This window comes from Hyposmocoma kahamanoa, unplaced genomic scaffold (assembly GCF_003589595.1).
Source record: "Hyposmocoma kahamanoa isolate Upper Pololo Valley unplaced genomic scaffold, ASM358959v1 224, whole genome shotgun sequence".
Lineage (NCBI taxonomy): Eukaryota > Metazoa > Arthropoda > Insecta > Lepidoptera > Cosmopterigidae > Hyposmocoma > Hyposmocoma kahamanoa.
The window spans coordinates 1,737,371-1,763,562 of NW_020653743.1; the positions used below are offsets into that span (position 1 = coordinate 1,737,371).

At 36.2% G+C, this 26,192-nt stretch overlaps 1 protein-coding gene across 4 annotated transcripts in view; it reads right to left on the reverse strand.

The window, feature by feature from the left end:
* Positions 1–5,119: 5,119 nt before the first annotated feature.
* LOC113228176 overlaps positions 5,120–26,192 on the reverse strand; it is a 28,902-nt gene continuing 7,829 nt past the window's right edge. For 2 of the 4 annotated variants that reach the window (XM_026461402.1, XM_026461401.1), the window contains exons 3-7: positions 17,814–17,870; positions 16,021–16,077; positions 12,804–12,918; positions 8,797–8,979; positions 5,120–5,601 (exon numbers count right to left, since the gene is read on the reverse strand). In XM_026461402.1, the coding sequence (XP_026317187.1) occupies positions 5,222–5,601; positions 8,797–8,979; positions 12,804–12,918; positions 16,021–16,077; positions 17,814–17,870 (792 nt within the window). In that variant the 3' untranslated portion in view covers positions 5,120–5,221. The remainder of the gene's footprint in view (positions 5,602–8,796; positions 8,980–12,803; positions 12,919–16,020; positions 16,078–17,813; positions 17,871–26,192) is intronic. The other 2 variants (XM_026461404.1, XM_026461403.1) reach the window with 1 other exon arrangement.

Genomic DNA, 26,192 nt, shown 5'->3' on the forward strand with positions numbered 1-26,192 from the left:
TGGTACGGTATGCTAGAAGACGTCGGTTCGAATCCGGCCGGATCGAAAGATATTTTTCTGACTGTTCGATCTTTGTATTAATAATTATAACAAACTACTGGAGTAATTTTACATAAAAAATTATTTAATATCAATTCAATAAAAATTGAAATGATAAAGATAAAAATAAATCACCCCAACTACTTGATGCGTTGAACAGAATATTTATCCGTAGAGATTTACACCATAGAATCGATAAATCAAATCGGTTATTCTGTACCTCTTGTCAATACGTGTGCATCTTGTATGCGAGTCGTTTTTGGAGTAATTGTTCAAGCGTTTCGTTGCTGTTTTTGTTGATTTTATGTTTGGTTGTTGTTAATTTTCTTGATTGTTGTGTAGTTTTTTAGTAACATAATAAATTAAGGCCGTTTTATTATGTTAAGTTGTAAGACAAATAATAAACAAAGTCGCCTAAATCGATTTAGAGACTTCTAAATCGATTCTCTCTTCGTTATAAATAAACCTAATAGGATATTTAAATCGATTTTCATTTTCATTCAACGTTACATCGGTACATCTCTAGAAACTTTAAATCTCAAACGTCACCGTACCCTTGCTATGTGAAATGGACTCTATAACACTATTTCAATTATTTAAAGCTTGATAAATAATTGTTACTATATATTTCTAGTACATAAACTTATTTGGTAAAGTTTAATAAGTAAATATTATATAGAAGTATAAGCAGTGTTTTTATTTGTATCACAATTTAACACCGTGTCAGCCTTAAGGACCTTTCGTCCTTTGACCTATCGTCTCGCAAGCAGAGGATCCAGATTTGATTTTTATTTTTTGACAATTTAAATAGTTCAGTGTCAGTCCTCCTTATATAATCGCGATCAAAAATAACGACGGAGAAAGGTTTAAAAACCAAGGGCAAAACCAGACGCGTGGCGTAAGCTATTGCATCGTAGAAATATTATCACGGCATCACGTGGAAATCGATTGCACAACAACATGCTGTTATTATAAGAAGACCTCAGTTGCCCAATGGTTAGCGCTATGAGCTCAATCAGTAGGGTTCGATTCCCAATAAGATCAAACTTCTCTAAATTGGACATAGTTTTGCAAACAAGAACCAACAACACCTCGAGCGAAATTGAGTTATGTATTTAGCTAGAACACCAGACGTGTCCATTACCCGCTTACAAAAGATCCTGGCAATATACCAAGCCAAAACGGAGAAAAAAAGTCCTTCTTTTAACAGCTAAAAAGTACTTTGCTGCTTAACTTTATACAATGTATTTTTTTAAATATACTAAATGGATCCATGTCACATCTACAGTACTGAAGTACTGTAGATCTTTAGTGTTTTCATTGCGAAAACTAGAACATGGTTCTCGTTAACCAAGATACATAATGTTTTCTATTTATTGCTATATAATATAATAGTTTCCCTATATCATTCTCAATGCTACACATAACTCACGTTCTTTGTCTCAAATAAATTATCTATTTATTTCTTCAGACTGTTTTTACAAAAATCTAAATATCTCGACAGTGACATTTTGTGGGATGGGTCTAGTTTGCATAACTATGTCCAATTTCTGATCTAGGTGTCATTTGTATCCCAAAACTTCTGCGTAGTGACCTGTTTAGTTCTTGTAAAACATTGACTTACAATTATATGGACGTCGGGTCCGCGCTAAAAAGTGTCCGAACTTATAGGGCGTTAAAATCGTATACAGAGCGTCATTCACGCTTTAGTCTTCGTTTGTTCGACTGACAGCGAAGCAAGCAAAATTAGACAGTACTGCGATGACATTACAATTTAAATTCAACGTTTTAGCTTTTTCATATTCCTTTACATGTCACTACGTTTAAATAGGTTGACTTGGGACATTTTTTTCGTGGTTTTTGTATTAGACCCGTCGTCCATTTATTTGTAAGTCAATGTTGTAAAATATAAATGTATTGTATTGTATTTACAAATGAGCAGTAGAGTTTAATCAATATGACGATTGCAAGTGTAATTTGCTTACCATAAGTAACCAAAAAAACACTTGAAATCTTTATATTAATAAACTATATTATACTTTACAGCATTTCATTTCGGAGTTGAATTCACGTTGAAACCAAAGTCCTTGTCTCTCTTTGGCTTAAGACCGACTAAGGTTCAATTTATATTACGGCGGAACGGAATGGAAGCTAATTTTTGGAACGATATTATACATAGCATAATGAACTTTATGGTCAATGCGTAACGTACAAACTAGATACGAGCCAAAATCTTTCTGGAGCATGCGCGAGACGTCGCTTTCCATTCCGTTCCGCCGCAATGTAAATTAAGCCTTACAAGATTACCTGGTATTTTTCACCGTGCGCTCCGAGGTGGTAATGAAAAAGGCATAACAGCAAATTTCTTATTTTATTTATTCTCGCGTACAAAACACTGTCACATTAAATAAATAGCTTTCCTAAAAAAAAATTAACTCACTAATTACGTACAAAAAGTGATTTACACAATTTATAAACTGTTACCAATATTCTAAAAAATCATTTACTTTCTTATAAAATTTTGAGACACATTCGATAAAAATGCTTTGGTTAAATTGCTCCTCTCCTGTCTAACTACCGTTGTTTGACATTGCCTTAACTAAGATGGCGTACGATCTGGTCTTACCCAACTTTTATAAGTCACGTGATAATGGAGTGTTAAAAGTGATATATTGAGGTGACAAATTGGAAACACGTGCTGTATCATACATATGTATATAACTTAACTAAGAGTGATGCCACACGGGCACGACTCCTGTGGTCTCCTGGCTGCTTGTCAGATGCGCACATGTTCCGTTGCCATACGCTGTTTCAACGCGCCATAATGGCATGTAGTTCTAATTCATATTGTAGTACTTACGCATCGCTCAGACGCATCGCAACAATGACGCAACGCATAATGCTTTGGCATCGTCGATTTAAGAGTGGCGTATCTATAAAAATAAAATCTTTATAAATATATAAAAAGAAGTTTCGTATGCGAATATTATATAATAAGCAAATATATGAGTGGCGGACTTGATACCGTTAGGCATTCTCTACCAGTCGACTGGAGAGCTCTATTCATAATAATTAACAGGCGGTGCATAACATGATAAACTAAAGTTAAAAAACAGACAGGATCAAAGTTCATAAATAACTAAGATATAATTTAATTTGATTATATATAAATTTGAGATATTAATACGAAAAGTTAGACACGAGCTACAACTCAAAATGTGTAGTGCTAAATATATTGTACCGAAAAAAATGCCAAATTCTAGTTATGACACTTAGTCAGGAGAGGAACGAAATATACTTGTGCATCCTTGCGAACAAAGTTCTAACTTGTCAATTTTCATACACTTTAAGTCCGCCCTAGTGGATGCAGAAAATTAAAACACAATCTATCTTTTTCTCTAATTCACCACTAAAACCGAAATAAATATACTGAGTATTTTCTTCCTTATCCCTAAACAAATATAAAATATTATTAACATTTTACAACAAATAGAATATAAAACATATAAATAAATATGACTGGTTTACTAACTAAATTATTAATTCGTGGACATGTGTAAAAATAAATACAATACAGGGTTGTTTGTAAAGTACAACAACTTCGCAGGACCATATTACTAACGTCCTAAACTACGACTTTAGTTCAATGACCTTATGACAGACTTCAAGTAAGGAGGAGGTTCTCAATTCACGGTTACTCATTTGCAATTGTAAACCCATTTCGATGATGATTTTTTGTTGGAAAGAGCGTACCTCAGTAATGGTCCCATTTAAATATGAGAAAATATTCCACCTCTAAGGGTGGCAAACTAGGGGATGAATCTGACCGACCGATTTCAATAAAACTTGGCAAATAGATGTAATTCCGCAAACTTTTGAATTTGGTTTTTTTTAATAAAAAAAAACCTTTTTTAAATTTCATTACAAAACATAATAAGTATACACACGACAGTATGACACTTTTTAGTTCTGTATTAAAGTAGTACCTAAGTTCAAGTTCAACTTGCAAGCATTCTCCTTGACCATACCATTTCTAAGTTTTTATTTTTATTTTAGAGCGATCTATTTAAACATAGATATTTACTTTTATATGAAAGTAAAATCTGATGAATAATAATAATTATAATATAACAAAAGTTGTTGTTTGTGATGTTAGTAATATAGTCCTGTGAGGTTTTTTAGTAGTTTACAAGCCCTGTATAGCAAAATGTTTACTAAAAATATGTAACCTAAAATCGATACCTTCCACGTAAGTTGTTGTAAGTCAAAATACAATTTTTTACTTTTTAAGTCAAATATATACTTTTTTTATGCATATTATAGGTTCCATATTTGAAAGTAAAGAAATCACTTAGTGTTATGTTTACTTCCTAACATGGAACCTATAATACTTATAAATTAAAAAGTATAATATATTTATGTAAATTAAAAAGCACGAAATGGTATTTGACTTACAACAACTTACGTGAGAGTTATCGAAAATTTTATTGTGAATTTGTGGTCAATCCTAAATAATTTTTTTTATAAATTTAAGACTCGTTAATTTCAAGTAATTTTCGACAAAAAGAGAATAAAAAAACACATTATATTATGTTAATTTTCAATTTTGAACATCGCACTAGATTAGTGTTGGGTATTTTCCAGAAAAAAATTGGAAAAATATAATTTGAATACACATATTGTGTTCTACGTTTAATGTTTTGTTTACTTTATGTATTATTGTATAAACATTGCTAAATGTAATTTTCTAAACCCTGCTTGGCTTATTTTCACAAATTCTCATATTAGACTTCCGTTATTTTTAATTTTTTTAACAGGTTTCACTGTCAAATGCGAAAAAGTATTAAAAAAAATGTATTCCTGAAAAATAAAAATTTCCATTTTGAAAAGTATGATTTTTTGACCCAACACCACATTAGTTGTCATAGGGTAAAGTATAACATTTAAAACCATTGACTTACAAATAAATTAAAACTAATTACAATTTTATTACAAAAAGCCTATCCTTAAATTTATTTTTAAGTTGTTCGTCAATTTCATTTTTTTTCGTTAGTTACATTTTTTATTTATCATAACATCAATGAACAACTCAAAATTACAATTTTATACTTAAAATAATGATCCGTTATTTAAAAAATAAATTATTTCGAAACAAATCTTATAAAATTTAAAAATAACGAATTTAATAGTCGGTAAATGACACCGGGACTTTGCCAACGCCATCTAGGGACACCGGTCGGTAGTAAGCCTTCATCTCACCCCAACCTCGGGGCGCCACGTTGAAATTCGGTCCATTTACTAGCGGCAGCCGCGGACTAACAGGGGCAGCGTAGACATCATTCAGTTTTGTAGGAGCAAGTGGTACCGGTATTTCTAAGTTAGATAAGGAAATGGTAGGAGGCGATAGTGGGAAGGGCTCCATTCTGGGAATATAGTTAGGGCTATGCTTGAGTGCTGATTTTGGATAGGTTTTCTGGTTGCGAAGGCTGGATGGCGGACGGTACGGCGTGTCATGAACTGCCACTGGGGTCGGCGTTGAACAGTTGTTGGATATATTCCGTCCTGGAATTAAAGAAGAATACATACATTTACTTTAAGGCATAGGTGAGTTTGTATTTAATTTAATAGTCCAATTTTTATTTTAAACTATACTACACAGGTTTTGGTAACTAACATTATGTAATCAAACTGTAATGAAGTATTTTATGAGGCATTACCTGTTTATTTATTGTAAAATTACAATGCACTTTTTAAAAATCTTTCTGAGTATATGGTGATATGTTCAGATAATATACAACATTTAGAAGTACCTATTTAAAATAGTACTAAATATATAATGTAAATATAATATTTACATAAAGATGTTTAATAACACGTGTCACAACTTTCCTAAGATAAACAACCTAAAATCCAGCCTCTAAAAAGATGACAATAAAATAAAAAAATAAAAATAAAATAATTTTATTTCAGACTTAGGTGGTCCATACAAAAGTGTTAGTAACAAATTGAAAAACTCTTACGAAAGCTAAGTGTTAGTACAATAAAATAAGACAATATATATAATAATAACTTGCGAACAAATTACAAAGTACAATAGTGATAGAATACGACGTATGAAACTCTAAGTTAACCGAGTGACAGCTGACGTTTGTTTACTTTTATTTATTTACCTAAACCTTTAAACTGTAGAGACATAATTTTGTTATAATTATCGAACACAAAGAAAAATTCGAACAGATCGAGTCAACCGCATGAATTTCTCTATTCGTTTATCACAGATCTTGTATTTTGGTTTTAACGGTTTTTTACCGTAGCGCCACCTGTGAGAAACTACGAAAGTTTTTATTCATGCAACAGCTACCAGAAGTTGACAAGAGATGTCGTTGTATGAATTGTAATATGATTTTATTATTGAATTTATGGATGTTTACATAAGTGTTTACATGTTACATTTTACCAGTGGCTCTTTTTTTTATTACTATACGAGTTCATTTGCACTGTGGTGGTCTTAGTTACTATTAGAGCGGTTACAAACGAGATGCGGTAGCGAAGCAGTCTCTAATCGTCTACCTTTAGGCCGGGGCCGCAGACACTGACCGCGACAGCGACGCGGTGGCGACGCGAAAAATAGGTGGCCGCATTGTAAAAGCAAGAAGCCAGAGAAACTCCGCTACGTCGCCGCACAAATGGGTGGCAGCACCGGGCAGGTGAGGCGATCAGTGGCGGCCACACTGACGCCGCACTCGTGTCGTATAACGACAAAATCAAACTTTCCGATCTAGTTTCCTTCACTCCAAAAAGCGGAACTCGAATACGAAGTTGCCATTAGGGGAGGTGTTATTGAAAGCTAATCTGTCCCATATGTTGACATAAGTTTCTTATGTTTATGTTTCTTATGTTTGATAATATTTATGTTTATCATGTCGCTCTACTTTACCAGGGTAATTTTTGAAAATGTACATAACATGATTACAATATTGCTGCCGTTAGTTGTGACAAAAACTCGAAACCGAGAAAATAATGTTAAAAGATAATTTAAAAAATATCTACTTTTCTCTTGCGGTACGGTTGATCACAACATAACAATTTTTTTGACAATATTTCGAGGTTAAGTTTGTGTTTTTTTGTAGCGTGAAAATTTTTAAGAATCGTATTTTCACACCGTGTAAGTTGTCAGTGTGTATCCTTAGAATAATAACGCATAGAAACCTAGTCCGCACACGCTAAGTGAGGCAAATGGAAGCGCGCCCAATGGGCCTACACGAGCGGGCGGGCCTTCAGTGCTCAAGGTCAACTTGCATCGCGAATAGATCAAGAATTTTAGCTAAAAATGACGAAATGTGCAGTAAATGAGTGTAAAAATACGTCAGACAAACATAAAATAGATACTAACATCACATTCCACAAGGAAGTAACGCGTTTCAACTTGTATTTTCATATAAATATTCACTAAAACCGAAAATTAACCTACTACTAAAACTAGCCTACATGAATTTGATTTTTGCCTCACTTGTGACAGTTCGTTTGATATGAAACTATCGTTCTATGCGTTATTATTCTAAGAGTGTCAATATGTTTTACAAGTTTAATTAATAAAGCATCGTAAATTTCTGTCCGCCACAATTATCGCATTGACAGCTTGGTTCAGAGCCAGAGTTGCGAACAGACATTCCTGTCAGACATGATTATTATTAGATATTTTAGATTTATGAGCATCAGCCTGCGTTTGTCAGTCTTGCATGACGCAGTTGCAACATATCAAAGGTTGATCGTAGATTTCTTGGGAGTCTAGTAAATTACTTTTTGCTACACCTGAATTTCGGGATGATTCTATCTTACGGTTATGTTCATCATCATCAACCTATTTTACGTACCACTGCTACGATCTGTGACAACCCTGAACACGAGCTGATTTTCGAAGGTCCCTGTACAAGCACAGCTTATAGTGCCCTTCCAGCATAACCAAGAAGTTGAAAGAGGTTCACTATAATCAAAACACACGTCGAAGATACGGGGCACTCCTTTCAGGCGAGCGTTTTCTTTTTTTTTAAATGTAACTGTGCATTTGACCTCCATCTCACCTGATGGAAAGTGACGATGATGTCGACGATGAAGCATGCACGCCTAAATAATGCCTATTCACTCTCGTCTTCAAAAGGTCCAAGTTACGTTTAGGGAACAAGTCTGCAGGCAGGGAATTCCACTCCATAGCCGTATAAATATAAATTAATATAAATGTGGAAACGCTTTATGCGAATCTTTGGAATATCCACAACATAGGGGTGGAACCCAAGCCTACGCCTAGTCCCCCGGTGATGGAAAGGGGAAGGCGGAGTTAAATCGTGTAATTTCATCGCACACTCTCCGCGATATATCCTGTAATATACCGGTTAGAAGGCAACTTTACGGCGGTGTTCAAGCTTCGCCTCTACTAATTCCTAGTCAACAGTCAACTGTTTAGGCAATAGTCCGCCATCGCAACACTGGCCCAATGCGGGTTGGCGACTTCTCACGTTTTCAAAGGATTGTGACCCTTCTTCGACGTGCAACGTGGTTTAAGATTAATTTCAAATTAAATTAAATTCCGGAAAAGTCATATATGCGAGTCCGGATTCTAACCCACGGCCTCTGCTTTAGAGACGGTAGATCAAACTATTAGACTACCGCGGCTTCAATTGCGGTTATAAGTGACGAGAAAACCTACTTCTTACATCAAAACGGTCTGAAACCAGAATCTGTATGAATTTCTCCATTTACCTTGTCCTTCATGCACCCATTTGACGGACCGTTTCTTCCTCTTCACGAACATGTTTTGACCCTTGCTCATGTGGTTGCTGGAGTCACTGAGGGACTTAGAGATGGCTCGCGCTAAGTCCATTTGCTCCTTGACCGTTGGGTGCACTCCGGGCACGTAGAATGCCGATGACGCGAATGTCTTCTCTGGAATTAAATTCATAATTCATTTATTTGTGCAAACACGAGTTATTTGAAAGTTGACATGTACAAAATAAGTAGCGTTCCACTGTGTCCGGCCAAACATTAGGCATACATACGTATTGAAAGTGTTATTAATTATACATTTATTCGCATGCACTTTAACAGACTAAACCTGATATAACATGTTATTTTTTTCTAATATCACATGAGCGTGCACACATGGATTTACTAAGTCGGTCAGCAGTTTAGGCGCAATGATAGTTATATGAGTCAATTTCAATTAAAATATTTTTAATCTAATAAAAGTCAAAATAATAAAACTAGTAACGTCAAAAAAGAAATATAAATATCAAAAACCTGATAATGAAGTTAGGGATTTGTTATTTAATAATCTCAGTACAGACTAAAAAAACCGACCTCAACAGTACGTGGAATTACGTCTATTTGCTAAGTTTTATTGAAATATCCCCTAATTCGCCCCTATACAGGACTTGACACTGGAGATAATAAAAATACGTGCTCACTACACAAAATATATTGAGAGAAAAACGCCTTGAATTGGAGAAATAGCAAAATCAACCATTAAAGTAATTGCTCCTAAATTAAAGTTAGGCGCTATTTATAAAAATGAATCTTCATGCCTGAACAGCCACCCTCCGAGGTGGATGATTTTCTTCAAAATGAAATGGGACCACTATGGAAGTACCCCCTTTCTAACAAAAAAAAGAATCATGAAAATCGGTTCACAAATACCGGAGTTATCGCGTAACATACACACAAAAAAAAAGAACACACAGTCGAATTGAGAACCTCCTCCTTTTTTGAAGTCGGTTAAAAATTCGAACACTTTATAGTAAATTTTATTAGTCAATTAGTTGTTTAATTGTTTTTTAAATAATATAAGGTTTTTCAGATCTCAATACTTTCGGTAAATTATTGTAAGTTTTTGACGCCATTACATAGATACTTTTGTGCATGAAATTAGTTTTAAAACAGTAGTAGTTGTAAAAATGGAGTAAATTACTTTGCAACTCCACGAATCCAGTGAGCGGGAAAATTAACCACCCGGAGCCTTTACGCACTCTTTCCAATTCGTATCAGTTCCGAATTTGAGAAATTATGGTCCGAAATGTCACAGGAATAATTTTATCTCTAGGCGTACAAGCGATATTCGAGGCTCACAGCTGTGTTGTTTACGATACCAAGTGTCGGACGTATACAGCAGTTGCAAGTGCAACTCAGAACTATAAATTGTAAAGATCTGATAGGCACTGCCATTGCGCCCGTCACCCCGAGACGTAAATTGACAAGTTCCTGTATGCCAGTAAGTGTGTCTGTAATTCCACCCTTGAAAACTGGAACGCAGTGATGCTCGCATTACTACTTGAATCTTAGCTACCACATATTACCCTGCTGATAAAATGTCCCAAGTGACATTAGTATTAAATTTATAGTATTTCCTTAATGTTTTATTTAGTAAAGAATGCATTCCATTGTGTTTTTGGTAAAATACAAAAATAAGGTAATTAGATTATAATTATTAATACAAAGATCGAACACTCAGAAAAAATTCCTTCGATCCGGTCGGATTCGAACCGACGTCTTCTTGCATACCGTGCCGTTTTTCAACGGCTTTTTAGTCGTAGCGCCATCTATGAGAAATCTATGAAAGATCGGATCGGATCGGATCGGAGGAATTTTTTCTGAGTGTTCGATCTTTGTATTAATAATTATAACAAATTAGTGGAGTATTTCACAAAAAAAAATTGAATATCAATTCAATAAAAATTTAATTAATACAGTGAATAGCGACATCTCTCGCCAGAACTGGTAGCTATAAAGGTACTAACTGGGTGATAAATCTTTCATATTAGAATCAATTATTTTTGTAACTATGGTTCAGATTAGGGAGGTTTGCATTAATATTAACATTACTGGTTGATTATTTTCCCATATCAGTCAGCCGTAGTCATAAGAAACGTTGCTTTGTTTGAAAAAAAAAGTCAAAGACAAAAATAATCATTTTTTCCATAAGTAAAATTCTTGCACTTTAAAATGTCATGTTTTTAAGTTACTGCTCGTTCACAGTGCCGACTTCCCCGAGAAGAACGAGCAAAAAACTCTAGGGATTGCTCTTTTCAAATAAACTTAAATGCTACAGAATACATTTTGAATCATATTTGTGTAGAATCTAGATCACGTTGTATTCGTCGTAGTCTATAATTTTGTAATATGACTTTTCAATCAAAATACTTTTTTAAACCTAGAAAATGATATTTTTAATAATAGGGGTTAAAGTATGAAATTACCGATTTGTACTGAAAATCTAAATTGTTTATTTTTTAAATTTTTAACAAATTTATTTAATCAAAATAGTTGCCATTATTATCTATACATTGCTGCCATCTAATGGGAAGGTTATTAATGCCTTTGCGATAGAACTCCGACGATCTAGACTGCACAAACTGTGTGAAAGCATTTTGTACTGCCTCCTGGGAAGAAAACTTCTTGTCACGTAGATAATTGTCCAAATCACGAAAAAAATGGTAGTCCGTTGGAGCAAGGTCTGGTGAATACGGAGGATGACGAATGGTTTCTAACTGCAGTTCCTGAAGGGTCAAAATGGTTTCTCGTGCTGTGTGAGGTCTCGCGTTGTCGTGGAGCAATAATGGTGAAGATCGATTCATGAGTCGGGGCTGTTTTACTGCTAGTTTTGTCAACATGGTTCGGAGTTCGGCACAATAGACATCTGTCGTTATTGCTTGACCAGATCGGAGAAAACTATAGTGAATAACACCATGCTGAGACCACCAAACAGTTACCATTACCTTTTTATTGGTAAGTTTTGCTTTAGGACACTGTTGTGGCATTTGACCTGGGGTCAGCCATTGCATTTTTCTTTTCCGGTTATCATAAAGAATCCACTTTTCATCACATGTTACAATTCGATCCAATATTCCTTCATTTCTGTACCGGTTCAACAAGGCAACACAAGTATCAACACGCGTTTCTTTCTGCAGATCAGTCAAATCATGAGGCACCCATTTTTCGTATTTTTTTATTTTATTGATTTGACGCAATTGAGTCAATATTGTGGGTAAGGTAACGTTAAACCATGCCGCTAATTCCTGGGTAGTTTGACTAGGATCGGCTTCCACTATCTCTCTTAATTCATCGTTATTCACCTGTGTGGGCGGTCTTCCTCGTGGCTCGTTCTTTAAGTCGAAATTTCCATCACGAAAGCGTTTAAACCAAAATCGCACGGTGCGTTCATTAGTAGACCCCTCTCCAAACGCAGCATTGATATTGCGGGCTGTTTCTGCCGCGTTAGTTCCGCGTCGGAACTCGTATTCAAAAATCACTCGAATTTTCTCAGTATCCATCTTTCTTGTCTAAATTGAATAACAAAAACAATTGAAAGTCGATATTCAAATGTTTCAAATTTAAAAAAAAAAACAATCACAGAAACCATTTGAAAAAAGTTTCATTCGAAAACCTCAAACCATGAAGATTCTGTGAAAATTCAAAGAACCTATTGCAATAAAACGGCAATTTCATACTTTAACCCCTAATATATGCTCCTCCTAAGATTAAAACGTATACGGATCCCCATAAAAGAGTTATTTATCTTAGTTAAACGAAATCGATGTACCATGAGTTTGGACTTAGTTCTAATGTTAATATTATGGATATAATATAAAAAATTAGTAGCTGTATTTATAACGTCATGTAAAATAATCCGTTTTATTAAAATAAAAACCATCAATGATCTTAATGTACACATAATGATGAAATATTACTTCTAACAATTGTAATTTCAAACTTACCAAACTTGCGATCTTTCTTTATGAGATGCTCTTCAGCATCAGGTGCTGGCGTAAAGATCTTGTTCAAGTCGATCTCCTTCTCGCCCGGCAGCACGGGCTTGCTCTCCAGGTCCTCCTGGAAACCAATATGAAAATAGGATACAGGAATCAAAGACGGATTTTTGAAAAATATTTATGAATGATAAAACTGTTGAATGAATTTGAGCAGGAAGAGTCTAGGTACAAAAATTGTTGTTAGAAATAATAAATTTGCAGTTTTTTAAATATATTTTTGTCTTTAGAACAAAATCAGTCTAAACAAGCACTGAAAGAATCAACTCCTTTAACCAAAACAACATAAATCTATGAGGTGTGTTACATACAGATTTGATTTAATATCTAAAAGTCTGTAAAAATAACAAAAAGGTGAACTATATTGTTTTTGGTTAGCGTCTATGATTTGGCTCTTCTTGCGCTATTTTGCACCAGCACCAGGTAAACCCTGTATCGCGGGTGCCGTGGACACCACAGACAACCACAAATTACACCCAAACTCACGCGAAGAATAAATGTAGGCCATACAAATATTTCTCCCAGCCAATCGAACCCAGGTCCTATGCGTGACAAACCAGCATGGTAATCGTTCGGCCACATAGACTGTTAAATTTTGTTCTAACGAGAAATATACTTCAAAAACTGTAAAAATAAATATATCTCAATTAACGGAAAATTTACTAATGACTCTTCTATATTTTATTATGAATGTCCTTTTTAGGAAACTCGGACACATTTGAACATTCTCTATTTCTCTTTTCTATTTTTATTTCGGCGACATGTTTTGGAAGCTTAACCATTTTGGGCTAGCCTCAATAACCTAACGGATGATTTTTATAACCCTGGACATAATGGCATGCCTTATGTAACAATGGCGTTCTGTAAAATAACTACAGGTTGTGTTGAAGCAAGGTTTTTTTACACTTTAACACTAAATAGTTGAGAATGTGATATTGTTTGTTAAAAGCATGCAATTACTGGGTAATAGAGACATGGTGCTTTAAAATTATTGTTTTATAATAAAATACACTTTTTAACCGACTTCAAAAAAAGGAGGAGGTTTTCAATTCGACTGTATTTTTTTGTTTTCTCCGACATTTATTCTTTTTTTGTTAGAAAGGGGCTCTATTTACCTTTCCGTTAATTTCAATAAAGTGTGAAACACACAGAGAGCGGGTGCGGGTCGTGCACGTTTCGGGTCGGGCGCATCTAATTCCGTGCGCCCGTCTCGAGCCCACGCTCGGTGTGTTGTCGTCCATATAAAGACGCGCCGCGATCCGGACCCGACCCGCGCACGACCCGCACCCGCTCTCTATGTGTTTCACTTCCAGAAATTTTTGAAGTCGGTTTTTTATAAAAAAATTGTTTAGGTTAAAATTAGCACAATAAAAAATAACAAAGCATGCCCAGTAGAATGTAATTTGTCATCTTGTATTTATGTATTATTATTGATACATCGAATTTAGCCTGTAGCGCCATTGAAGAGCTGTGACAACAGACGTTGGTTCAAATTCAGATCGAAGGAATTTTTCTTTATGTTGTTCGACGTTTTTATCAATAATAATAAACATGCTACTGCAGTGTTTTCACAAAAAATATCATGGTAGAAAAAAACATCTTGGCGATATAAATAAAAATAACATGGCGGCCTAATGGGGTTGAAATACGTTTACAAGATGATAATATTTACAGTTAAATGCAATGTTCGATGCAGACATTGGAAATATTAGAGCGTTAAATGTTTATATACCATTTCTCTAGTTCTAAGATAAACTTAAGGTATTTAACATTAAATCTTCTTTCCTCCATTTTCTTGTACCTACACAAAGAATTAAAACATTCGCTCAGTATTTAAAAACATGACATCAAAAAGGAGACGTGTTTATTCTTGTTTGTGGTAGTTTGACATGATTGCATCAAATTCAGAATTGTTCAGCTATTCATTTCTATTTTATAATCATACTCCCATAAACGGGATACCAATCCACGATGTTGGTATAGAAATATCAGTACATACTGCACAACAAAGATTATTCCAATAATAATAATATATCATTGACTTACAAATAAATGGACGACGGGTCTAATACAAAAACCACTAAAAAAATGTCCCAAGTCAACCTATTCGAAATTTAAATTGTAATGTCATCGCAGTATCGCGCTGTCAGTAGAACAAATGAAGACTAAAGCGGAGTTTGGCGCTCTGTATACGATTTTAGCGCCTTAGAAGTGCGGACACTTTTTAGCGCGGACCCGACGTCCATATAATTGTAAGTCAATGTAATATATAGAAAGAAAGAAAGAAAGAAGAAAAAAAGAAACATTTATTCGGCTGTTCACAAATAATATTAGAATATAATAACTAACGCAAGATCTATTAAAAGAACAAAAAAAATAAGATACCTAATAGATTAAAAACTAAAGTACACGACATTAGCCGAAAAGGTTACAAAGCTCAGCTTTAAGCTGGGCAGAGCTTCAGCTCTGGTTTTCATCTGAAACCTAAGATAATATGCGTTCGTCACAATATAAGATTTTTTTTTCAAATTAGTGTATAACTAAAATAACAATGTAACAACCCAACGCTCCTAGTGAAAAACAGGCAATTACGCGCCGAACAGGCGGGAATAGCCCTTGTTATCTTATTATACAGCGTTTTATTTTAAATGGGACAGTATGGGGAAATCCGAAACCAAAGAACATGCAAGGAAACTATCTAAGGTACAATTAAGTCTTTTTTTGTCAAAACAATTTAACCAACTTCTGTTGTCCCGATTTGTTTAGTTTTTTTTCATTTTTATGGACAACTCACGCTTGACCAAAAAAATTACTATGCTAAAATTGTTTCCATAAAAAGACTTAGTAATGGTTCCTAACACAGTTTCTATGTATCTTCTATCCTTTCGGATTTCACCATACTGTCCCATTTAAACAAAAAAAAAACACAGTATGTGATTCTGCGCCAGTGCGACAATCATGTGTGATCTCGTGAGAACTTTATGTCGCCTTGTGAGAAGCGCCCTCTGTAAATGTATCTGTTAATTCTAATCCACTGGTACATAATTACACTATGACAGTACCAATGATCTTATATAGCGTACAAGATCATTGGACAGTACGCTATAATATTTCAAATGTCTGATTATGAATCTAATGCCAGTTTGTTCCGTATTTACTTCCTTACAAAAGGCTTTTCCAGCTGTGGGACGGCGGTCGCCTCGCGGGAGTATTCGGTATCATTCTGCGCATATAAAAAAGATAACCTTATATATAATCTGATAATATAATGATGTTATTACTATTTACATTTTCTTTATAAAACCATCGACATTACTGCCAACGTGTTTATTGATCAGTGATGCCAAAAACGGAACAAATGCGGCACATGTATATATAAAAACTACATAAAGCATTTTACTTCATAAACTCAGAAAAATAAAACAACAGTGACTAATATATTATGTAATCTTGATGACCTCCGTTGTCGAGTAGCTTGCACACTTGGTTTCATGGTATCGCCATCTCTGAGGTCCCGTGTTCAATCCCCGGCGGGATCAATGTTGAAAAACTAACTTTACTACATATTATACACATAGAAGAATTTCGTCGATTATCTCGACCTGTAGCTCAGTTAGAAGGGCGATGTGTCGGAATCCCGTGGTCGCATTGTTCGAGTCTTTATAATTAAAGCAAACTAACTTTATTGTCCCGGATCTAGGTGTTTGTGCTAGGTACCGTAGTGGTTTATCATAGCCACGTATGTGATTTCTTAGTTATATTGTTCAGCTCGCAGAAACTTCCGACAAATAGAAAGATAGACGCTTCTCGAGCCACAGAACAAAAGCTGTCCTAATAGGAAACATAGTCAGCCTCCATGCAATTTTCTATATTTTAATGAGAAGAGGAGTTGAACTGTGCCTTTATGAACGCCATGTAGTAATCTTCTTTACAGCTTTAATGGATATGAAAATACTTGTACTATAACTAACTACGTAACTTTAAACTTTGTTTAAGTCCACAACACACTAACTAAACTAGTAAGCGTTTAATATTTATTGACATGATAATAAAAAACTATGGTAACCTAATGACTTTTTTATTACGAATTAGGGTATAGCCACACTTATCAACTCGGGATGAGCTTTGCCGGCCAGAAAAAGACTCGGACCGCAGACAAAACGCACGAAGTGTTTTTCGCTCTTATTATAAACAATCGCACGTATTACAAGTGCCTCTACCATGAGATTACAGTGACAGTTATCGCTAACGACTGCCTAAGACTCAACTCACACTGCCACAGAGTCGAAACGTCGCGACGCGTCATGTTTTTCGCCTATAGTATATTCATCTCTATTTTCCCATTATTAAGGTACAAATTTGTGTTATGCAAATGTGGAAACGGGTGTCGACGCGCGTCGAGCGCAGTGAGGCGTCAAACCACACTGTGATCCGGGCGCACTAATGTATGTAGTTGAAAAACAGGACGCGACGGGACGCTTCGACTCAGCGTCAGTGTGAGGTGAGCCTAAAATGTTTGTATACAAAATGTTGTTTCTTCTTATGACCGCTAGAGGCACTGTACTCCCATACATAATTGTGAAGTAATTTACGCGGTCGCTGGCGACAACAGTCGCAGTAAAGTCGTGGTAGAGCTACTGGTCTCGAACTAGGGATACGAGTACCAGAGCAACAGAATGCACTTCCCAGAACACCCACAAGAACCAATTTAGAAAAGATCGTTTCCAACATTACTCGTAGTCCTACTGGGAATCGAACCCGAGACCTACTCATCATCCAGCGCGCAATCAAACCGTTGGGCCACTGAGGTCATAGATTTACTCACACAAATATTTTTATGACCGGCTTAATGCAATCCCGTGTCGATGTGTGGTGTCTCCCTTATACAGTGTATATTTACATTTTTTATATGAAACTATCGGTTTTGTTTATGGTTTTGTTAACTAAATTTAATCTTACAGCTGGTTGCTCCAACTGCGGTATTGCGGTCGCATCACGGGAGAATTCGGTGTCATTCTGTATATAGATATTTAAATAAATCTTACTTTTTGTGCATAGTAATACTAATTCTTTTTTTATTACGAAAAAAATATTCTTTTTTGAAATAAAATTGTTTTAAAAAGCATGTATTATCTTGCAATATTCAAAAGTTTTGTGTCTCTAAACTTTCCAGTGTTCCATCTTCTTACATTTTTCGTAATTTTTGACTCTCTGGCGTAATTTTATTTATTTATTTCATGAAGACAGTTGTCTTGATCCAATTAATGTTGGTAGGCACAGCCTTAAAACTATGTTAGTACTTAAATTCTATAAGAGAGTTTGTAGTGTGTACAAACTTTGTGTCGTAACTGCCGCATCACTGGGCGTCAATCAATCAATCCTTCCACCAATTGTCAAGTGGAGGCTATTGAGGCTGACACGTATTCTGTTCAGTAGCGACGCCCACTTTTTACGGACGACAGCCATGAAACTGCCCACAAGGCGCCAGCGTACAGTGGTGTGCAGTACGTTCTAAAGAGCGTTGTCTTCACTGCATCCGAACATCTGACGAACCTGCGGGCGAGCATGTTCGCTGTCACCTATAGTGTGGCCGTCGGCAACATAGTGTCCCAGGTATATAAAGTAGCTAACCCTTTTCAACGGTGAACCATTGTGTAGAACAGGAAGTTCACACGTAAGACTATGCTTACCTGCGGCTGTAAAGATCATATACTCAGACTTATTGACATTATATACCAGGCCATGAGAAGCTGCATACAATTCACACACTTTAATTGGCTTTCTTAGTGCGCTGACCGATGGCGCCAGCAGCACCATGCCATCGCCATACCTAATATTGTTTAAACAAATTCCATCAACAAAGCAGCCCACATGTGAGCCGCTGAGTTCACCGATCAGTGCATTGTGATACAAATTAAACAATTTAGGACACGTGACGTTGCCTCACTCCGCATTCCGAAGAATACGGTTCTTAACATTTGTTTGCCCACCTTACAATATTGGTTTGGTTGTGGTACCAATATCCAATAAGTATATAAATTTTCTTTTAAGGCAATTTTCGTAACGTTGAGATTCTTTAAATTTAAGTGCTTATCATATTTTTTATCGCAAATAGTTTATAATTATACAATAAAGTAATTCAAACGTAAAGTCGAATGGAAAAAAAAAACATTAAGTTTGTCAAGGCATACACACTCGGAACCTCTTTTTTTAAAGATGTAAATTTTGTAGCATCTTTATACTTTCAGTTCAAAAAATATTCCTTATCAATCACAACAATATTCTATAAACGCAAAGTGATGTCAACCGGCGAAGTAGGTAATTAAACTTGTTTATAAAACTTCACAGATTATTTGCGAATTCAACTTACTTCAAAGCGATTATAAAGATGCGCGTGTGGAACTGGCTTTAAAAATATCGGGTACGTAATTTCAGAGCACTCTGTATGACACTATTAGCGCGTTTTGCACTGTATACAACCTAGAGATAAAATGACATTTGAATGCAAACGCTCTTAATTGGAAATTATATCTTAAGTTATTTACGTAACGGTCAAATTTGCAATTTAATAATGTAATTTGTGTAGCTTTATGTGTGGCTGATGGTACGATTATTTGAAATACGAAAAAAAGCACAATTTTTTAAAACCATTTATATACATACGAATATAAATTCAAGAATTAAATATTTAAACACCTTTGGATTATAGTTCAATACAGTAAAACGGTAGTAAAAAGTTAGAATTTAGAGTTTTAAGAGGTTGATAATAAAGTGCAAAGTCGATTGAATTGAAAACTACCTACTAGTACAATCTATGTAACGTACGCAAAACTTTCGATTCTTCATTTGACTGCGGAGCGTTTTGGCGCCATTCCAGAAGTTGCCAGAGACGTCGTAAGGACTTTTCGCGGTGAAAAGTCAGTGACCAGAAAACAATAATACAAGGAATGAAAGATTTTCATTATTACCAAATTCTAGAGGGTAAATTCACTGTTCTTCACAATTCTTCACTTTTTACGACAATCTTGCTCGCATAACCACGATTTAATTTAATTGATTAAATGAGAATTTTGAATTTGAATTTGAATTTGAATATTCCACAGTTGTGTACCTTGCGTGCGATATAAATTACGTGGAAAAATGTAAGTGCCTTAACCTTAGACTTACAAAACATAAGCGAGTCTCCGGCAGGCAGTTTTATTGCCACGTATTCGTACTCCATTATCGCAAAGTGGTAAAGTGCCATCCAAGGTGTCAGGTCACAAACAGTTTGGTGACATTGATGTTTTTTTTCGGTTAAATGTTGCCATTTGGTGTTGCCACTCTTTCTACCAAATAATCGCGTTCTAATGCCCTACGGTATTTGAATGTGGCAGCGTAACGATTCTTGGAAATACTTCGAACAACGTCTAGTCCACTGGTTATGTAAAGGCAGCTGGGATGGCAGAATCAATACATGCAACTCTATCTCACACGTTACACTTACAGCGTTTACGCACTACGTCGTATTCGTATCGGTCTACGACGGTCCGACATCCGTCCGAAACAATTATTGCCAAATAAGCAATACTTGACCAAATGAAAAGACGCGTGATGCGAATGAAGCTTCATACTGGACACTTGTCTTTTAATTTTGTCGAATATTACTTATTTGACAGTAATTGTTTCAGACGGATCCCCCCAGTTCAGAATTCGAGAAATGACGGTCCGAAATGTCAAAGGGGTCATTTTATTCCCAGGTGTACAAGCGATATTCGTATATTCTCGAATTCGAATTGGACTTAATGCACAAGCGACATTCGAAGTGAGTCTATATTTTCTAGATTTATATAGTCTTGGATTCAGAAGGAATACGATTCGGATGCAATGCACAAACGCGCTTACACTACGTCGTAAGTAAAATTTACCTAGCTGATCATTGACTTACAATTATATGGACGTCGGGTCCGCGCTAAAAAGTGTCCGAACTTATGGGGCGTTAAAATCGTATATAGAGCGTCATTCACGCTTTAGTCTTCGTTTGTTCGACTGACAGCGAAGCAACCAAACTTAGACAGTACTGCGATGACATTACAATTTAAATTCAACGTTTTAGCTTTTTCATATTCCTTTACATGTCACTACGTTTAAATAGGTTAACTTGGGACATTTTTTTCGTGGTTTTTGTATTAGACCCGTCGTCCATTTATTTGTAAGTCAATGTAGCTGATTCGATTTCTCCCCGTATAGTTCTGAGTTCGGTCCTGTACGTCGTATACGGCTCTCTTGTGACTGTAGGTTTAAAAATTTACGACCGACAACAAATTGCCAGAAACCAAGGCAACATACTGTGTCTGTGAAAATTCCTCGAGACTGCTTCAATTTCAAGATTTCCTTCTGTAATAATAAGACAATTGATGATTTTACGAATATCAACAAACGTCACGTTATGACTTTTGTACTATTTTTTTAATAAAACAAGTGCACATTGGACCTCCGTCTCACCTGGTGGAAAGTGACTATGATGTCAACAATGGAGCATGCACACCTAAATAATGCCTATTCACTCTCGCCTTGAAAAGGTCCAAGGGGATTACAAAGGGAATAAGTCTGCAGCACGGAATTCCACTCCATATCCGTTCGCCATATAAATGTAGAAGCTTATCGCTTATGTACATATGTCTAGTCCCTCGTTGATGGAAAGATGGAATCGTGTAATCGTAAATCGTGTAATTCCATCGCACACTCTCCGTGATATGTTCTGTAGAGTACTGATAAGCAGGCCACTTTACGGTAGTGTTCAATCTCCTGCAGCTTCCCCTTAATTAATTGCGAGTCACCTATAAGCCCTTTGGCACTATTGTTGCCTCCAAAATTCTAATACGCCAATCTCAGTTCAACAGCGTTGGGCATTTTGGGTGGATATCCTGAGTCCCTATGGGTCACAGACGAATCTCCTCGCTGAGGAGCTTTTAGTTCGCCTCGTTGAAGCTTCCGATGACCAGAAAGCTGGCAGGTATTTCCGTCGAAGAACAAGCCTCGTGAGTCCGAATCAGTGATTTTTTTTATTTTATCGTTGAAGTTAAAGATAGAAAGCTTCAGCACCATCAACCTTATATATTCCACTATTGGGCACGATGCTCCTTTAGCGGCGGCAAATACGGGTCGGGAACTTCACAAATATGTATGTGTTATTCAACATAGCCCCGCACTAACGAAACCCTGAGCCGCGGGTGCCATTGACACACACATAGACAACCACATATTACACTTAAACTCACGAGAGAAATAAACGTAGGCCACGGAGCCAGTCTCAAATTTTCCGAGTTCTAAAGTTTCTGTTTTTTCACGTTTTCCAAGGGTTGTGAAGGTTTCATCATCATGTTTTCATTCACTGTTAACGAGAGGCATAGCTACTAAACACTAGACAAACGTAACTTAGAAATTAAGATTGCCAGACCGCGCCACAGAACCTTCTAAAACCACTATCGCCATGCCCGCGAAAATTTCTTTCCTGTTTCTCGGTTTCGTAATTTTAAAATACCAATTGAAGATCAATAAAACATGAAAATTATAATTGAAATTATAAATTTCATAGTTTTTAACAACTACAAGGCTTCAGGGTAAGCTATCACAAACTCGAATTTTTTTTCCGAAATAATGGTTGTTCGAATTTTCATTAGACCGAAAACTGAATTATGACGAAACCGTTGTTCTTTCAGGATGTGTTGGGTGTTTATCGCAAAGACACGATTTAAAAGAAAAAACAATTTCCTCTCAAAATTACTTTCGAGGTTATGAAAATGCGCGCTAACGTTATTTCTGGAAAATGTCATTTCGGACTATTGATAGCATCCAGTAACCATGATAGTAACCAGGCATCAGTTGAAAAACAAAATTTAGCAGGATATACAGATATCCTGCTAAATTTGGTATCTTCAAGAGAAATGTCTCCATATAAAAAATATGTACAAAGTTAGATTTTGTATTCTTAAATAATTCGTTTTTTACTTTTATTTCATCCTGTTTTCAGGATTTTGTATGATCGGATAAAGTACATCAATATCGTATAACAAATTAGCACACTCTTTAGACAATATCTTTAAGTGTATTGTATAATTTTCGTCAGGCCGTTGTTTAGTAAATACCTAAACCATTCGGTTTAGCAAAACAGCTTTTCTCGCTTCTCCTCCGGTAACTCGCCTTAAAATGAAAACGATTACACGTACACTTTTACGTGTCATGAAAATCTGTTTTTTGCACAATTATTGCCAGATTAGAGCAATTTATCGACAACAAAGTCAATAGCAATGAAAGCTCGTATGAATTATAATTTGCAGTGCCAAATGCCAAGTTCTAAATACTGCGCGGCCAAGACCACAGATGTAAAATGGATGACGAACCACACATGTTGTATTGTTTCATTTTCTAAAAGCTTGTTTCTAAACACGATTATGCAATACCATGGACCTATAACTCAAGAATCAATCATAGATACATGGATAGTTTTATTTATTTAATTTATTTATTTGTATTCAGGTTACAAAGACCCATAAATACATACATATACTTCACGCCTTTTTCCCATCGGGGTAGGCAGAGACAACAGTCTTCCACTTACTACGGCCCTGACACACATCTTTCGCCTCATCAACACGCATCAATAATAATAATAACAATAACGCTCACACTCAACATAGCCCCGCACTAGGGAAACCCTGTGTCGCGGGTGCCATGGACACACACATAGACAACCACAAATTACACCCAAACTCACGAGAGAAATAAATGTAGGCCATACAAATATTTCTCCCGCCCCGGGAATCGAACCTGGGACCTCTGCGTGGCAGTCCGGCATGGTAACCGTTCGGCCACGGAGGCAGTTAATGCTTTCATACACGCTCGTCGGTTAAGGGTACTCTTGACCTGGCCCTTCTTTAGGGTGGCCTCAATTTGGTCATGATAAGTTCTCCTTGGTCGGCCCACACCAACTTACCCGCTCACACTCGCCTTATAAATCTGTTTTGTCACTCTTCTTTCATTCATTCTCTCTACATGTCCGAACCATCTAAGCATCCCTTTCTCTATCTTTGTCACTATATCTTCTTCCACGCCGCAACGCTCTCTTATCACACTGTTCCGTAATTTATCCATCCGAGTCACTCCAGCCATACTCCTCAAAGCTCTCATGTCTACTGCATTAATTCTACTTTCATGCTTCTTCTGGCAAACCCAACATTCACTACCATACATAAGTGTAGGAACCAGCACCCCCCCATGCACAGCCAATCGTGCCTTTTTAGACACTTTCTGGCTGCCCATGAAGGTATGCAAGGCACCATTCACCGGATTCCCTGCGTTCACTCTTCTTTCAATGTCTCTTTCACATTTTCCATCACACGTAAACATAGAACCCAAATACACAAACTCTTACCTAATTGCCTTATAGACTAACATACATACAATATAATAAGACACTATTTCTAACTAACGATTTTCTACACGAATTACACTTGTCGGCGACGTGTGTCTTCAAAAGTCTTTCTTCATGAACGTCGATAGATGTTCGGTCGACACTCTCACCACAAAGGAATTACCTAAAATTTACTTTGTGGCGGGACTCCAACCGCTCGAACCTCAGGGTGTATTTGGCTTTATGTCTGATGTACTCCACTATTTCCTCAGACTTCGTGGAGTAATGTAGACGTGACAGGTACGGAAGCGTCGTCGGTATGGCCGGACGCAGCAGTAGCTTGATTATGATTGCCTCTCCCGATCGGAAACTGCGTCTTTTCTGAGTCGAGGCGCACAATTGCGATTCACAACTGACCGATCGGAAACTTTGACATTTCAAATCGGAACAATAGTTTATTTAACTCACAAATTAGAAAGATATGGTAGGAATATTCATCTTCTCGCTCGGAAACCCATCTGATTTCGAGACTACACAATCGGTTCTATTGACACGCATATTTAAAGTTCAGAAAAAATAATTTTAGCTCCTAATGTCATTCTCATTAGCTCATAATATTTGAATAAAATGAAAAAAAATAATTTCATATTAAAGAGTATATAATTAATACCAACGGCCATTTACATAGTATTTAAACTACTTCTAGGCTAGTGATCAGCGCTATTTAGATATAAGACGAAATTTTGACATTTTTCCGATATGTGTAGTATGGAGATTAACAGTCATCGAGTATATAACCAGAAATAGAGACGAAATGTCATTTAATTTGTTTGAAAACTAAACTGCCAAATCATTACAGTGACAACTGCGTTCCGATTGGCCAAACCGAATTCGGAACAATATACGAGTGTCGTCAATTGTTTCAATTCAAAACGTCCAGTTTAACTTGAGCTTTGCTACAATGGACGAAAATTGAAAAATTACAAATTTAATATTTAATTACCGATGAAATGTTCCGTTTGTTTTGTAATTATCAGAGATAATATCTTTATTACAATAAATACAGAATATTTTTGAAATATAAGGAGACGTATACACAGGTCAGTTGTTGGCGCCGTTGTTCCAGTTTTCTAATTTGTGATTTCAGCGCAAACGAGAGTTGATATTTAAAAGAAACATAAGGCCCATTTGTCTGATGAGTTGCCAGGAATGGATGGCCCATATTTAGTCTATATATCTGATTATATGTATACTCTATGTTAGCGGTCGTCTTGAGTTATTGATTCATTACTAACAAATTATCACATTATGACGAGCGGAGAGTAGAAAAAGCTCTATCTACTCTTCTTGTCGTTTAGATATAATGTGAGTGTCATGGCGTATTTACACAAGGTCGACAGGTTGCCTTCGCTCGTCAAAGACGGCAACCTATCCAGTGTAAACACAGTCATTTGACGTCCATAGGTCGCTACCGAAACCTACCGAGTCGACTAAGAGGAAAGCGTGAAACACAGAGCGGGTCCGGATCGGGCGCGGGTCGGGTCGTGCGCGGGTCGGGTCGGGACCGCGGCGGGTCTAATTCCGTGTATTTATATGACCCGTCATGCGCCCGCGCTCGGTGCGTTGTCGTCCTTATAAATACATGGAATTAAACCCGCCGTGGTCCCGACCCGACTCGCGCCCGAACCGCACCCGCTGTCTGTATGTTTCACGCCTAAATGTCGACCAAATAAGTTTCAAGTTGCTGTTTCCTACCACATAACTGAAGAATATGTACCCAAAGATGGACAAGCGCTCGGGTTTTAATCGGCTTAAAACCCATTAACGCCCTAAGCGAGGACAAAAACAATTCACATCTATTTAATTATTTGTTGTAAATCGATTTTTATTCGATTTGAATTATATTGTTACAAAATATTTATTGTTTTTATGATCTAGATGATTTG